The sequence below is a fragment of the Leuciscus leuciscus genome (assembly GCF_965113295.1).
Source record: "Leuciscus leuciscus genome assembly, chromosome: 5".
In the NCBI taxonomy this organism is placed as follows: Eukaryota; Metazoa; Chordata; class Actinopteri; order Cypriniformes; family Leuciscidae; genus Leuciscus; species Leuciscus leuciscus.
The window spans coordinates 20,125,607-20,138,359 of record NC_138729.1 but is presented as its reverse complement, the minus strand read 5'-3'; the positions used below and the strand labels follow the sequence as shown (position 1 = coordinate 20,138,359).

General features: G+C 37.7%; 2 protein-coding genes across 4 annotated transcripts in view; both read left to right on the top strand.

Annotated features, from left to right (window-relative positions):
• Nucleotides 1-50: 50 nt before the first annotated feature.
• On the top strand, nucleotides 51-2,542 carry gcnt4a (glucosaminyl (N-acetyl) transferase 4a). Its single transcript, XM_082171613.1, has 3 exons — nucleotides 51-184; nucleotides 568-627; nucleotides 755-2,542. The coding sequence occupies exon 3, from the start codon at nucleotides 756-758 to the stop codon at nucleotides 2,040-2,042; it is 1,287 nt and encodes a 428-aa protein (XP_082027739.1). The 5' UTR covers nucleotides 51-184; nucleotides 568-627; nucleotide 755; the 3' UTR covers nucleotides 2,043-2,542.
• Nucleotides 2,543-2,684: 142 nt separating this feature from the next.
• Nucleotides 2,685-12,753, top strand: part of LOC309500055 (uncharacterized protein) — a 34,040-nt gene continuing 23,971 nt past the window's right edge. For 2 of the 3 annotated variants that reach the window (XM_082171600.1, XM_082171599.1), the window contains exon 1: nucleotides 2,685-4,348. In XM_082171600.1, coding sequence (XP_082027726.1) covers nucleotides 4,263-4,348 — 86 coding nt within the window. In that variant the 5' untranslated portion in view covers nucleotides 2,685-4,262. Of the gene's footprint in view, nucleotides 6,679-7,779; nucleotides 9,651-12,753 lie in introns of all 3 variants that reach the window. The other variant, XM_082171602.1, reaches the window with a different exon arrangement.

Below are 12,753 nucleotides of genomic sequence, written 5' to 3'. Positions count from 1 at the left end.
AGAAAAGCTGTTTAGTTAACTTTTAAGACAAAGCCCCAGTGAGTGGGCGGACTGGACTTTACTGGCGTTCACGCCTCAAACTGCGCCTCTCTTCAGTCACTGAAACTGAAGTCAGCGCGGTTCCTGAACTTACTCATCTTAGACGGAGTGTGACGGTACGAGTCACGCAATCTTAACAGCAGTCGTAAGTATCCTGAACTCGATAGATTATTTTAGAGATCGATAAGACATTTAATTAATATTTCGATCGCTTTTAATTTTGTTTTATTTACACACAAATCGCGCAAAGGTGTTGTCTAGTTATTCAGTATTTCATTTCGATTCTATATTAAGTCATTCAATTGTTTGAATAGAGTTGGGGATATATAACAAGTCAGCTTTTCTTGCGTTTCGGGCAGATTGATGGAAATATGTAGTGTGCTTTGTTTAATCTATGCGGCTCGTTCGCTTTAAAGCTTTCCAAACAGCCTCAGTGCGGCAACCTTTGCAATATTAGGTAAAGAATACTGTTAGAAACCACAAGGCTTTTACATTTAGGCTATATGTTATGCTCTCTTTGTCACACAGGTTCATATATTGTCATTTTTGATGGCAGTGGCACAAAACAAAAGACCGGCAGTGTGCAAGGTAAGCAAATCCCCCTTTAGTTTGGCTAAATTATGTAATAACTTAGTATGATACCGTTTCATGTCAGAAGATTAGCATATATGGCAGCTTTATTTCTAACACTTAGTTGTATGTACTTTTCCAACAGAATGAAAAGAAGATGTGCTATCTTACACTGGTTAAGATGCAAGTTCTATGTGTTTGTTGTGTCACTGTTTGTTGTTTTGCTGGTGTACAGAAATATTTCAGTGGACGACAGTATCTACATTGAGCCCTATGGAGCTAAACAAAGATCACTCAAACCTCAGCCTATGAATGGCATTAACTGCACAGCCATTTATGAACTGGAACCAGTGGAAATTGGCAAGTCGCTGGAGATAAGACGCAAAAATATTGTGGAAGTTGATGATAAGAGTATTGTTTCTTTCACTGCAGATTGCAAAAACTACATTGAAAAAAGGGGCTATAATGAGATCTTTGTAACTGATGAGGAATGCAGCTTTCCAATTGCATACTCGTTGGTGGTGCACAAGAACAGTGCAATGGTGGAAAGGATTCTTCGAGCCATTTACACACCTCAAAATATTTACTGCATTCATTATGATCAAAAGTCATCGAAAGATTTTATTGCGGCATTGAAGAACTTGGAGAAATGTTTTCCAAATGTCTTCATAGCATCTAAAATCGAGTCTGTTCAGTATGCACACATTACAAGACTTAATGCAGATCTCAACTGCCTTTCAGACCTGCTGAGTTCAGAGGTCAAATGGAAATATGCTATCAATTTGTGTGGCCAAGACTTCCCGCTGAAGTCCAATTATGAGCTGGTGGCTGAGCTCAGGAAACTGAATGGTGCAAACATGCTCGAATCAAGCAGGCCCAGCGAACTGAAAAGGCAGCGATTCCAGTTTCAGTATGAATTGAAAGATGTATCATATGAATACCATAAAATGCCTGTTAAAACCACCAATCCTAAAGACCCACCGCCGCATGACATTGAGATGTTTGTTGGGAGTGCCTACTTTGTGTTGACACGGGATTTTGTGACGTACATTATGAACAATCAACTGGCAAAGGATTTTCTGCAGTGGACAGCTGACACATATTCTCCTGATGAGCACTTTTGGGCAACCATGGCTAGAGTGCCTGGAGTTCCTGGGGAGTTACAAAGATCTGAGCCTGATGTGTCAGATATAAAGAGTAGGACACGTTTGGTTAAATGGAAATATCTTGAAATCCGTTTGTATCCACAGTGCACTGGCACACACAGACGCAGTGTCTGCATCTATGGTGCAGCAGAGCTCCGGTGGCTTCTGGAGGACGGCCACTGGTTTGCAAACAAGTTTGATCCCAAAGTTGACCCTGTCATTATTAAATGTCTTGAAGAGAAACTTGAGGAGAAACAGCGTCAACAATGCATGAAAAGAGTGTCTTAAAATGGGACCTTTCGTTTTGGACTTTATTTTTGGTTAAAATATGTATGTTTGCTGCTGCACGTATGTCTGTTCAAAGTACCAGCTGATTGAAAGGTTAGCTATCACCAAGCGATTCCTTTTCAATTTTGAAATGTTACCCTCCACCTTATGCTAGGTCAGTATGAAAGTGCCTTTCAGCTTCATCTTTTTTTAATCCGTCCAAAATATGAATTTATTTGAGCTACAAAATATTTATATATTTTAATGTATTTAAACCAATACTGTTACATGCATGGATGCCCTCTTTTTCATTCTATTTTTTATTGAATCATTATATGTGGTAACCTTTGTAGGGCTATATATGCGTTATATGTGGATTTTTAATAGTCATTTCAAAACAATATCTATCAATACCAGGGTGATGCTGTGTCATTTTAAAATTATTTTATAATAACTGATGGTCTTTATGTACATTCAGTATTTACTGTTTCAAATAAAGCTATTCAGCTATTGTAATTGAATCACACCTGTGTACTTGAAATACTGTCTATAAGTGATGTAAATATTAAGCAACTGCTTGTTCTGATCTTGATGTGCAAGTGATGTTGCATAAGTGACGATAGAAGCTAAATTCTGGATGGCATACCATACTACTCTTACTATTTCTGTCTTTAGATACACTTTCCAGACATACTGTATAGTCTGATATTTAGTCACTTTTTCTATGTTTTATATTATGACACCAGTAGGTGGCGATACATGATAAGTCTTTATAGTTAAGTCATTTAATTCACTGAACTGATTCATTTAAAACACAGATTCATTCAGGCATGAAACAAGCAGCTGTGGTTGTAAGAGTGTTAATAACTCATACACTCAAACTATTTGACTAATTCGGGAACTCTATGGTATGCTGCACTGAAATGAGTGACAGTTAATTAAACTCTGGTTAGTTTTTAACTATTGTTGTTGGCAAAAATAGCTAAAAAGTAACTTGCAATATTGTGTCTAAAATGTAAGTTGCTCGATATTTGCTTCTTGTTTATTGAACTGTTGCACAAACTATTTTACACCTGCAATCATATTGTTGGCCTGAATATCATCATGTGCTATATGATATTCAAAACAACACTCCCACTTGTTTGATAGTATAACAATTCTTAATTATTCATAGTTAAAGTAAGCTTGTTTCTTTCCACTACTGCACTGCATAATATTTAATTGTATTTTTGGTATGGTTATATGTTTGTTTTATGACAACATCGATAGCAGCAGTGCTTCCAAATTGCATGCTGAGTTATACAAGAACAATAAAGATTAATCTTATCTTATAAATCACTTATTTAAACAGATCTTTTAAAAGGTGCACCTTTGTACCCTTAAGAGTGCATTGCTCAAAGTAACAAATGTGGTACCAAAAGTGTACATATTAGTGCCTTAATGGTACATATTAGAACCTTTTTAAATGGTACCAACCCAGTGACAGCTTCTGTACCATTTTTTTTTTAGAGAGTGTTGAATCCACAGTCTGTTGAGTCAAAGCTCATAGCAGTCTTTAAAGTGGAGATGCAAGACCAATAAGTAAGCTTTAATTTCTTGGCTCAACAAGTCAGTGGCTGGACAAAAGCACCTAAACTTTCACTGCAACAAGACACCCATGTGTACACACTGAATGAATTCCCAAAAGCCACTTTTTTATAACTGATATGTCCCTTGAGACATTTTAAAAACAGCCATTTTTAGAGGTAGCTTGTAGGAGAATCATTTCATTATTTTCGGAAACTGAATGAATGTTGTCAAATACTATAATAGAAATTTTAGTAATTTCAACTATAAAATCTTTTTTAAACTTTTTTTTAAATCTGTTAGCGCCAATGTCCCGAGTTTGGCCTCTGCCAGTCTGTCTGTGTTTGTTACCAGAGGGCTGGAAACAGAGCTCTTGAACCTACTTTTCTGAAAGGTTTCCACTCTAAGACGTGATTGTACGGCATGTTTGACCACTGAGGTAGACAGCGAGGCTCTATTTCCTCAATCTAAATGCAGTACGACCGGCCCATGCGGCCTCGTCATAGTGTTGACAGTGTAAGTTAATGCACCCTGGAATGTAGACGCCTGCCATTAAAACCCTCTCAGTTTTTTCTTATGTCTCAGACCTCACATTGATGAAAATAGTACAGAAAGCCCTCTGTATTCGATTTATTTACTTACTGCCCTGCGATCAACAGTTTGACTTCCCAGTTCATGGATCGCGTACATGTTGTGAGTAAAAAAAAAATGGCACGTCTACTTCACAAAAAGTCTGGAACATTCTCTGAACTGAAACAGGGGTAAGTCAGTTCAATGTGTTTCCTGAAAAGTCTGGCATGAGGAAATCGTTTCTAGATCAAGCTAAAGGATAAATGTCTCTGGTTTAAGAGGGGAAGGAGGCCAGCTTGAAAAAACAAACCAAAAAAAGGAAACAGTTATGGGAACTAAACTGATGGAAAACAGGAAACAGACAGCAACTACTCAGAGATATATTGTAAATTCCAGCAGGCTGGGCACATCTACTTGATCACATAGTCAACATGCAAATATGATTTGAACACATGAAATATTAACCTATTCTAACATTTTATTCACATGTCATGTTATGCACTAAAGTCTTAGATCTGCAATGGCATAACTAAAACACATATGAACTGATATATGAACTTTCATACAGAAAAACAACTAGCGTTAGTGGTTTTGTGGATTCATTGTGAAAGTAAAACACCATTTGCATGGTATCATTTGTTGACTTTTGAGACAAAGCAAACAAATGTGTTGTAACTGATCTGCTTTTTCTGGTTACACTTTATAATAGGTGTCTTTAACTACAAAATTGTCAGGTACAATGAGGGACAGGTTTGGTTAGGTTTAAGGGTTGGTTAAGGTGGTAGAGAAGGGTCAACAGTGTAATTGTAGATGTTACAGAAATTACAGCATTTCAGCAATTACATGCCGTCACGATCTGGTTTGTGTTTGAGTTTAGTTTGAGTTGGGTTTGCACTGCACTCCGTGACATATGCAGTTATTTTTAAATATAAATACAATGTAAAAAAACAAACAAATGTATGTACACAATAAGTACACTGTATCAAATTAATAATTTAAATGTTAGTACGAAGTAGTTAAAGACACTTAATATAAAGTGGGACCAATTATCCTTAATTCTTATGAGAAAACAATATGTTGCTATGGCCCAGTACTTATTTTTATGCATTTGAAACGTCACAATTTTATCACAATAGAAGAGAATTCTAACAAGAGAATTGCAAGAGGTCAGGAACTGTGTCACATTCATTTCCCCCCATTTCTACTGTATATATAAGGAACTTAATGAAATATGGGTGGTTTGTATTTGAGACTGAATGTGTGTAAATGTTTCTTGTTTGTCTAAGGCAGTAACAGTACAGGACTTTTTGCCCAGTTTTTTTTACCATGGTTTTAAGTCTGGATGAGTGATTGCTATTGCGGAAAGTCAGAGCCAGTCAGCATATTTTGGGCAGTCGGGGTTGTCAGATTTCCCAGAAATTCAGGATGGACACAGTCAGACTCAGTTTTTTTTTTTTTAGCTTCAAAAGACTACAAATCTGTCAAATAAGAATATCAAACATGTTTTATATTTTGAGCCAATTTCAGAACGTTGATTTAATTTGTAATGCGTCTCCTAGCACTGAGTTTGTTGTGTTCGGAACAACTTGAAAATCTGTGTGATCCTCAGTCATTTAATGTATGATGACCAGTTTTTCCCTGTAACCAAGTCAAGATGGCAACTTGCCAAGTCAAGTTGTGTAGTGTATTCCAGACCTTTTTTTTTTTGTGTAGGTTTGGGATCAGTACACGCAAACAATACGTTTGCTTTTTAAGTCATGACATTTTGAAAACAACGATGAACAAAACGGAAATGGTTTCATGAACCATTACCACACCAGCACATATATACCAATGAAGCAACCACGAACCTCACCCATTTCCTTTTTATAACAGGATGGTTTATCAAGCTAAATATTTCCACTCTCAAAGCATTTGCGTCACCACAGACTAAATATCATCAGCCTTCATGGGTGATACTCAAAAAGACAGGCTCTAGAGCTTAAGTACAGTTTCTTTAGAACCTGAGGGTAGAAAAGTCCAAAATGAGGGGTCATCCATTGTACCGATGTGCAAGCCTTCACTGAGACCACACCTCTGTGTTATTCATGCTAGTGCTATTTAAGGATGTGACATTATTAGCACAACCTTGTGTAGGCTTCCTTACTGCCAGAAAGAAACTGGTGTGAAAACTCATTTAAATTGACTGCAGTCAGTTGTCATCTCTGTCTACGGCAGCCTCTTAAAGTCCCACAAAACCATCTTAAAATAATTTTCTTAGTTGTTCGAAGCAAAGGACTATCTTCCTTGTATAAGTAAAAAAAGGAGATTTTTGTCAATTCACAATCTTAAGTTTTCCCCCGGTTTCACAGAAGGTTTAAGCCTAATAGTCCCAGACTAAAGCTGTTTTAACTGAAAGTAACTTGTGCTGACATATCTTAAAATATGTCAGTGTCATTGTTTTGTCTCACGATGCACACCAGTAATGTTTTTTTCTAAGGCATGCTTATAAATCCGACTTAAATGTTCTAATTGAACTAAGGCCAAGGCCGCCTTAATGCACGGGCTTACCTGGGCTGAAGCCCAGGGGCCTCCCAAGTTCAGGGGCCTCCCATGTTCAAGTTCATGATGAGCTGAAAAGGTCATATTGTTTTAACTTGTCAGATTTTGTCGCTGTATGTCGCTAGTCGCTTGTGGGCGTTGGTAGTGCTGTCGCTCTAATGTTATTGTTATGGTGCGTTCACACCAAACGCGAATAGAGCGTCTGGCGCGAGTGATTTCAGTGTTGTAAAGACGCGTTTACGCGCGTCTAGAGGTCCAGCGGCGCGAATGAGGCGAGACTGCTCGTCTGGCCACATCTATACAAAACACCACCACAAGTGATATTATACAACTATATCATTTTAATTTGACTAGGAATTAGGCTGAAAGGAAACAGTATGCTGTTGGGAGAGTGTTTTTATATCTACCACACAGCAGTGTTCAGGGATTCAATCATTTACTAGATTAACGATCGATCAATCTACAAATTAAACTCACTCATACTGTCATCAATTACTAAAACGTCATCCGAATTTGACAAATAGGCTAATACATTTTCTTGTCCCTAATAGTCAACATAATGCAGGGGAAACTGTAAAATGAACTGCAGCAGTGCTAAACTTGCATCATAAAACTACAACACTCGAACTATAAATGTATGAATTAAACTCACTGAGACTGTCGACAGTTTCTTTTCCATGCATCATTTTATTATATCCATGTTTGTGGTTAGTTACAGTCAAATCATATAAAACAGTGAAATCGCCCTTGAACTCTTCGGTCTTGCCGATTCACATGCAATTTCACTCGAGACGGTGACGGGAGCTGAGCTCCACTGAAAGGCTTCTTTCCTATTGGTCGTCGCTCGCGAAAATCGCTTCTCATTTGCATAAAGTTGAAATTTAGTTGCTGTGTGTGGTTGTTAAATAAAGTGTCTTGTGTTTATGTGCTCAGTGATATGTTAATAACAATATTAAAATGAAAAACAATATTTAAAAAAAACACTATAGTTAAATGAGACTCTTTAAATTGAGGGGATGGGGGGCCTACAAAACCTCTCAGCCCCGGGGCCTAACATTAGGTTAAGGCGGCTCTGACTAAGGCTTAATCCTGGCTTAATCTAAACCCTGTCTGTGAAACAGGGCCTTGATCTTATATTTAGGCTCTTACAAATATGCTGTGGAACAAATACAGAGTGTGTTTATATGTACCCCTATTTCAGTCAAAGTAACAATAATTTGACTTTTAAAGTGTCATGTAAATGCTTTAGTCCGACTGAAATCATACCAATCCAGCTTTTGTAAAGTCGGACCAACAGATCTCGATAATGTGATTGTTACTTGGCTTTGTCCAGCATGTAAACCCAGAATTGACGCACAATGTGTATTCTTGGTAATCTTTCACTTCACATTATACCAATATTTTCCCAGAGTACTGACAAAATCAATAAAAATAGAAGTCATGTAAAATCAAACCCTTTCCATGAACAAGAAGTTTGAGTCTGTGCTCTTTGACCGACTCTGAACATTGTCATCATATCTATAATCACGTCCATTGTGGGCCTGGTGATGGAGGCTCCAGGGTCAGTGACAGATGAGCAGAGCCACGCTGACCGCAAGAGCTAGCAAGACAAGCCTCGTCACTCAGCGTCGAGCGCGGAGTCAGCCTGGCCAACCGACCAAACTGCAACAAAGAGCCTTTTTATACTTCTTGCTCGTTCGCAGCACTCGCCAACCCTCCAAGCTAAGCTTGTGCACCCCAAGGACATTTGATTTTTTAATTAGATTAGAAATGGCAGCAATGAGCTCTTCAGAGTCATCAAAATGCCACTTGGCAGTTTGTACCAGGAAACATACTACCAGACTAGCTAGATGTTAAGCAAGTTCCACCTAGTGCAGTAATATGTTAAACAGGATTTGAATGTTTTGCCTTGAGTAAATGTTGATATGTATTAGAACATATTGACTTATGATGTATGCATTACGTGAGTCAATGACATCTTCCTTAGGCAAAACCAGGGAGTGATTAATCAGTGACTTTTTCAAGCATTACCGGTATTGTTCAAATATTATTTATGCAATACATCATAATGAAAGGGTAATATATAAAATAAAGTAATCATGGGTAAATATTGAAACGCATTAGATTATATTGACTTATTCTGAACATTATGTGACTCAATGAAATCTTCATCAGGCAAACCCTAGATCATCAGTGACTGGAAATTCAAGTATTGCCAGTATTATTCAGACTGTTTTATACAGGTCAGTCTTTTCTGGAATGTGGAAACTGATAAGAATGCAGCCTGTTTGCATGAGAGAAACTGTATGGTTGAGTCTTCAGTCTTGACACATACTTAAGTCCACTGAACTTTGTTTGTTAAAAAGGCTACAATGACCTTTGGTTTGCGACAAACACGTCCTTTTTGAAAACACAATGTGATGCGCAAAATGAGATTCTTTAAATACCTGTGATCGACAAACTAGAAGAACCTCGCACCATACAGCTTGTGAAGGTCTATTGTTTAAGCAAGGCTAATAATCTTCAAAGAAATGTGCCCTATCATGATCAACATGAGGGCACTAATGAAACCCAACACCTAACTCGCAGTCTTAGCGACACAAAGATACAATTGTTGAGGCAGCGGATCATTTTCTGCCCTCATGTAATGGCTTCCTCTGCATTCTATAGGGTGGGCAAGCAGGTGGCCGAGTAATTAAAGAATATTGCAAGGTGGGCTTATCAATAAATTAAAACGAGGGGGCAGAGTTTCTTTCAATTATTGATATGAAGTCTTATGTATCCTGACTCTTCTTCTGCAGGTGGTTACAGGTCACTGACACCACAGAGGGTGATTGTCAGTGGGGAAGAAGAACAGACATAACCTGTGGCGTCAGAGACATATAGGGGCTTCCTGCACTCCTCGCGTTGCTAGAAGAAGTGTGTGAAGAGAGAAGACAAAAGTAGGAGAGAGTGAGTGGGGAAATTAAGACATAAAAGGGGAGTGGGGTCAAACATTTATACTTCCACTTTTTGACGTTTCCAGTCCAGTCCAGTCATGGGTTTGCTGAATATAAGGCAACTGTGATATCAGAACAAGAGGTTTTTTTTGTGTTTTTTTGGCCAGTTTTTAAATATAATAAGTTTACACAAAATGTATAACCGAGGCCTGAATGCTGGGCAAGCAGCTAAAGCTGGAAAAAAATACACTCCATAAAAAAAGTCTGTAAAAACAGGGCACAATGTACTGTGTTATTATGAAGGAATTTTCCGTGCTGACTTTTCACAGTTGTTTTACACATATTTTGAATTATGTCTTGCATTGTGTTGAGTTTAAAAAGAAAATTAGTAGCTTACCTTTTCCGAGTGTATAAGCAAACAGCAGCGTTTTTTCATGTTTACAGTTTTAGACAGGTTCAGCAGTTGGTCTTTCAATCCACCCATTTATTATAAATATATAGGGGAGATCAAGGCCAGTTGTCACATGTGGATCTTGTTGTGTTGTTGTGTAGCCTTTAATGTAGAATCATGTCTACACTCCGAGCTAAAATTCAAATATCATATTTGCATTAGCTGTTAAAGAAGTGAACACAGTAAAGCCAGAATGACATACAACAGAAAGGTTTAACTAATCTCAGGACAAGGGTATATTTAATAAATGTCAGGTCAGGGCTTTGTAAATAGCCTACATTTTATTAATTACAATATTTGTTGTCCAAAATAAGAGTTATAACATTTTTGTTTTAACTTTATACATTTCTGTTGTTTGAAAGATATGTGTCTATACAGAAATCGACTCAACAAAAATAAATAAATCCACCCTGAAAATGTCCAGGTTAAATAAGTGTACTCTTTCAGTAAATAAGCTTGACTTTCAGTCACACCGTGATCTAAAACGAATATTGCACGCCACCTAGTGTCAGGAAATGACAGCGCAATCACACTACTAATAAAATATAAAATGTCTCACTATAATGTTAAAATACAAAGATGTATTTATCTTCATGAAAAACTATATTGTTCACAAACAACAAGGAATCATGAATCAACTCTTTTTTTTTCTTTTTTTTTTTTTGCAGTGATAAAAAACATAAAACATGTATTTTTTAAATCGCAAATTAAAAACAACCACAATCTAATTCCATGCTCATCAGAAAGCTTGGCCTCACAGCTTAATAATAATTTATATGACAAAATAATGTACATAGGCCTATGGCAGAAACAACAACTCTTTGGAGATTAAACCATTGTGGCTGAGAATTCTATAAAAGTAGCCTATTGTTTTCTGAGATCAATCAAGTTGGAGAAAACAAGAAAGAAACAGGTGTTGGGCTGGAGAACTGTATGGTTCAAAGGCTGACCTTTCATCCTGAATCAGAGTAACGCAAAATTTAAGTTTTGACTTGAAAACAAGGCTGTGAGAGCAAACATTCAATTGTTCAGCTGATGAAACATCTTTCCAAAAAACTTTCAGTAGACAAAAGCTGCATAAACAGTTTCAAAAGTTGTGAGTTGTGAAAAGGACATGTGATATAGGTTCAGAGTGTATGTGCATTGAAAAGACTGGAAGTCTATCCCTCGCAACCTTGTTGTTTCGCAAGGTCTATTGTTGACAGTTAAAGTACTATGAAATGAAGGTGGATAGCAAAGTTTGTTATTGGACATAGTGGTTGACGTATGGTGGCATTCCTATTGAAACTGACTAAAATGCATACTTACACAGTATGTGCTGAGTGCAGTGTTGAGGACTCTCTTCTGGGGGGACTTGTGAGATTACTGGGCTCTTCATTTGGCAAAAAAAGAAAAAGAAAAAAAAAGATGACTTAAGTAAAAGTCTCCTTTTTCTTACAATATAATTGCTGTCTACAAAAAAATGGTTATTGTAAAAATTATGGAAATCATTTCATGTGGTCTTATTTGTCTAGAACTTTTGGCACTTTTTGGCTTTTATTTTGAATTTCTTGTCAGTTGTATGTCTTAACTTTGTTCATTGACACTACACTGACTCTTTCAAACATTCGCTGAGTAAGCGAAGGGTCCCCCTCCCCAACTCAGGCAGAGCTCGACCTACTTGTAATGTGACGGAGGGCAGCGGAAAAACTGACCACTGCCTGGCTGTCGCAGTGGGCAGCCTGTGCAGCAGCAGCCACTGAACGGAGATCTCTATGATGCTAGGGACTGCCGTCACGTGTCCCAGTCAGAGCCATTAAATACGTTTTTCAATGGGTCTGGTCCCAGCCACTACACATAAATGTCCCTGCGTACGTTTCAGAGATGAAACCTTTCTGGGATAAGCCCTTTTCACACAGGGTTCCTGTAAAGGGTTATCCAGGCTGGAAGCTAATAACACTGAGGTGTTCGCAATGTCAAATCCACCTCCTGCTGAGCTGTCAGTCACACATTATCTCAACCTTAAGGCCGTGTGTCCACCAAAGCATTAGACTGCTGAAAACGCCTAGCTGTGGGTGCTTGAGAGCATACAATTTTGGCAGCGCAGCATGTTTTTTTTTAGTTGAGACACTTTGATTGATACAGAATATCCGTGGAAGTATTAACATCTCATTTCACAGATAGTTTGTTTCTGTATTGTTTCTATATAAAAATGTAAATACAATGTAAAGTATTTGCTCTGGCTCTTGTTTTAAATTATTTTGTTCCGTTATTGTGCTTGTTGTCATCTGTTGATGTTGTACTGCTTGTACAACTGCTTGATTCTATATGCTCTATGCACGAACGCTGCTGACGTATATCCGGTAGAATCTCAGCCAGCGTCTTTACTTCCGCGGAGCGCGTTCTATAGCGAAGTGTACTAGCGGCAAAACTTTCATAAAATTTATTTTCTCAGAAACAGAGGCAAGGATTTTAGAAACCGATTCGCTAGTTGGATTTCACATTATATGAGAGAATACTCACCCTCAAAGTTGTCGACGTAGCTCGAAATATATCATTTAAAGCCCTTTCTTACTCTTAGGTGTGACAGCTAACTGCCTCACAATATTGTTAACATCATTCACGTTAACCGCTGGAATTTCTTGTAAACAGCGAGTGTAACTTACCATTATCTCCACCGAATACA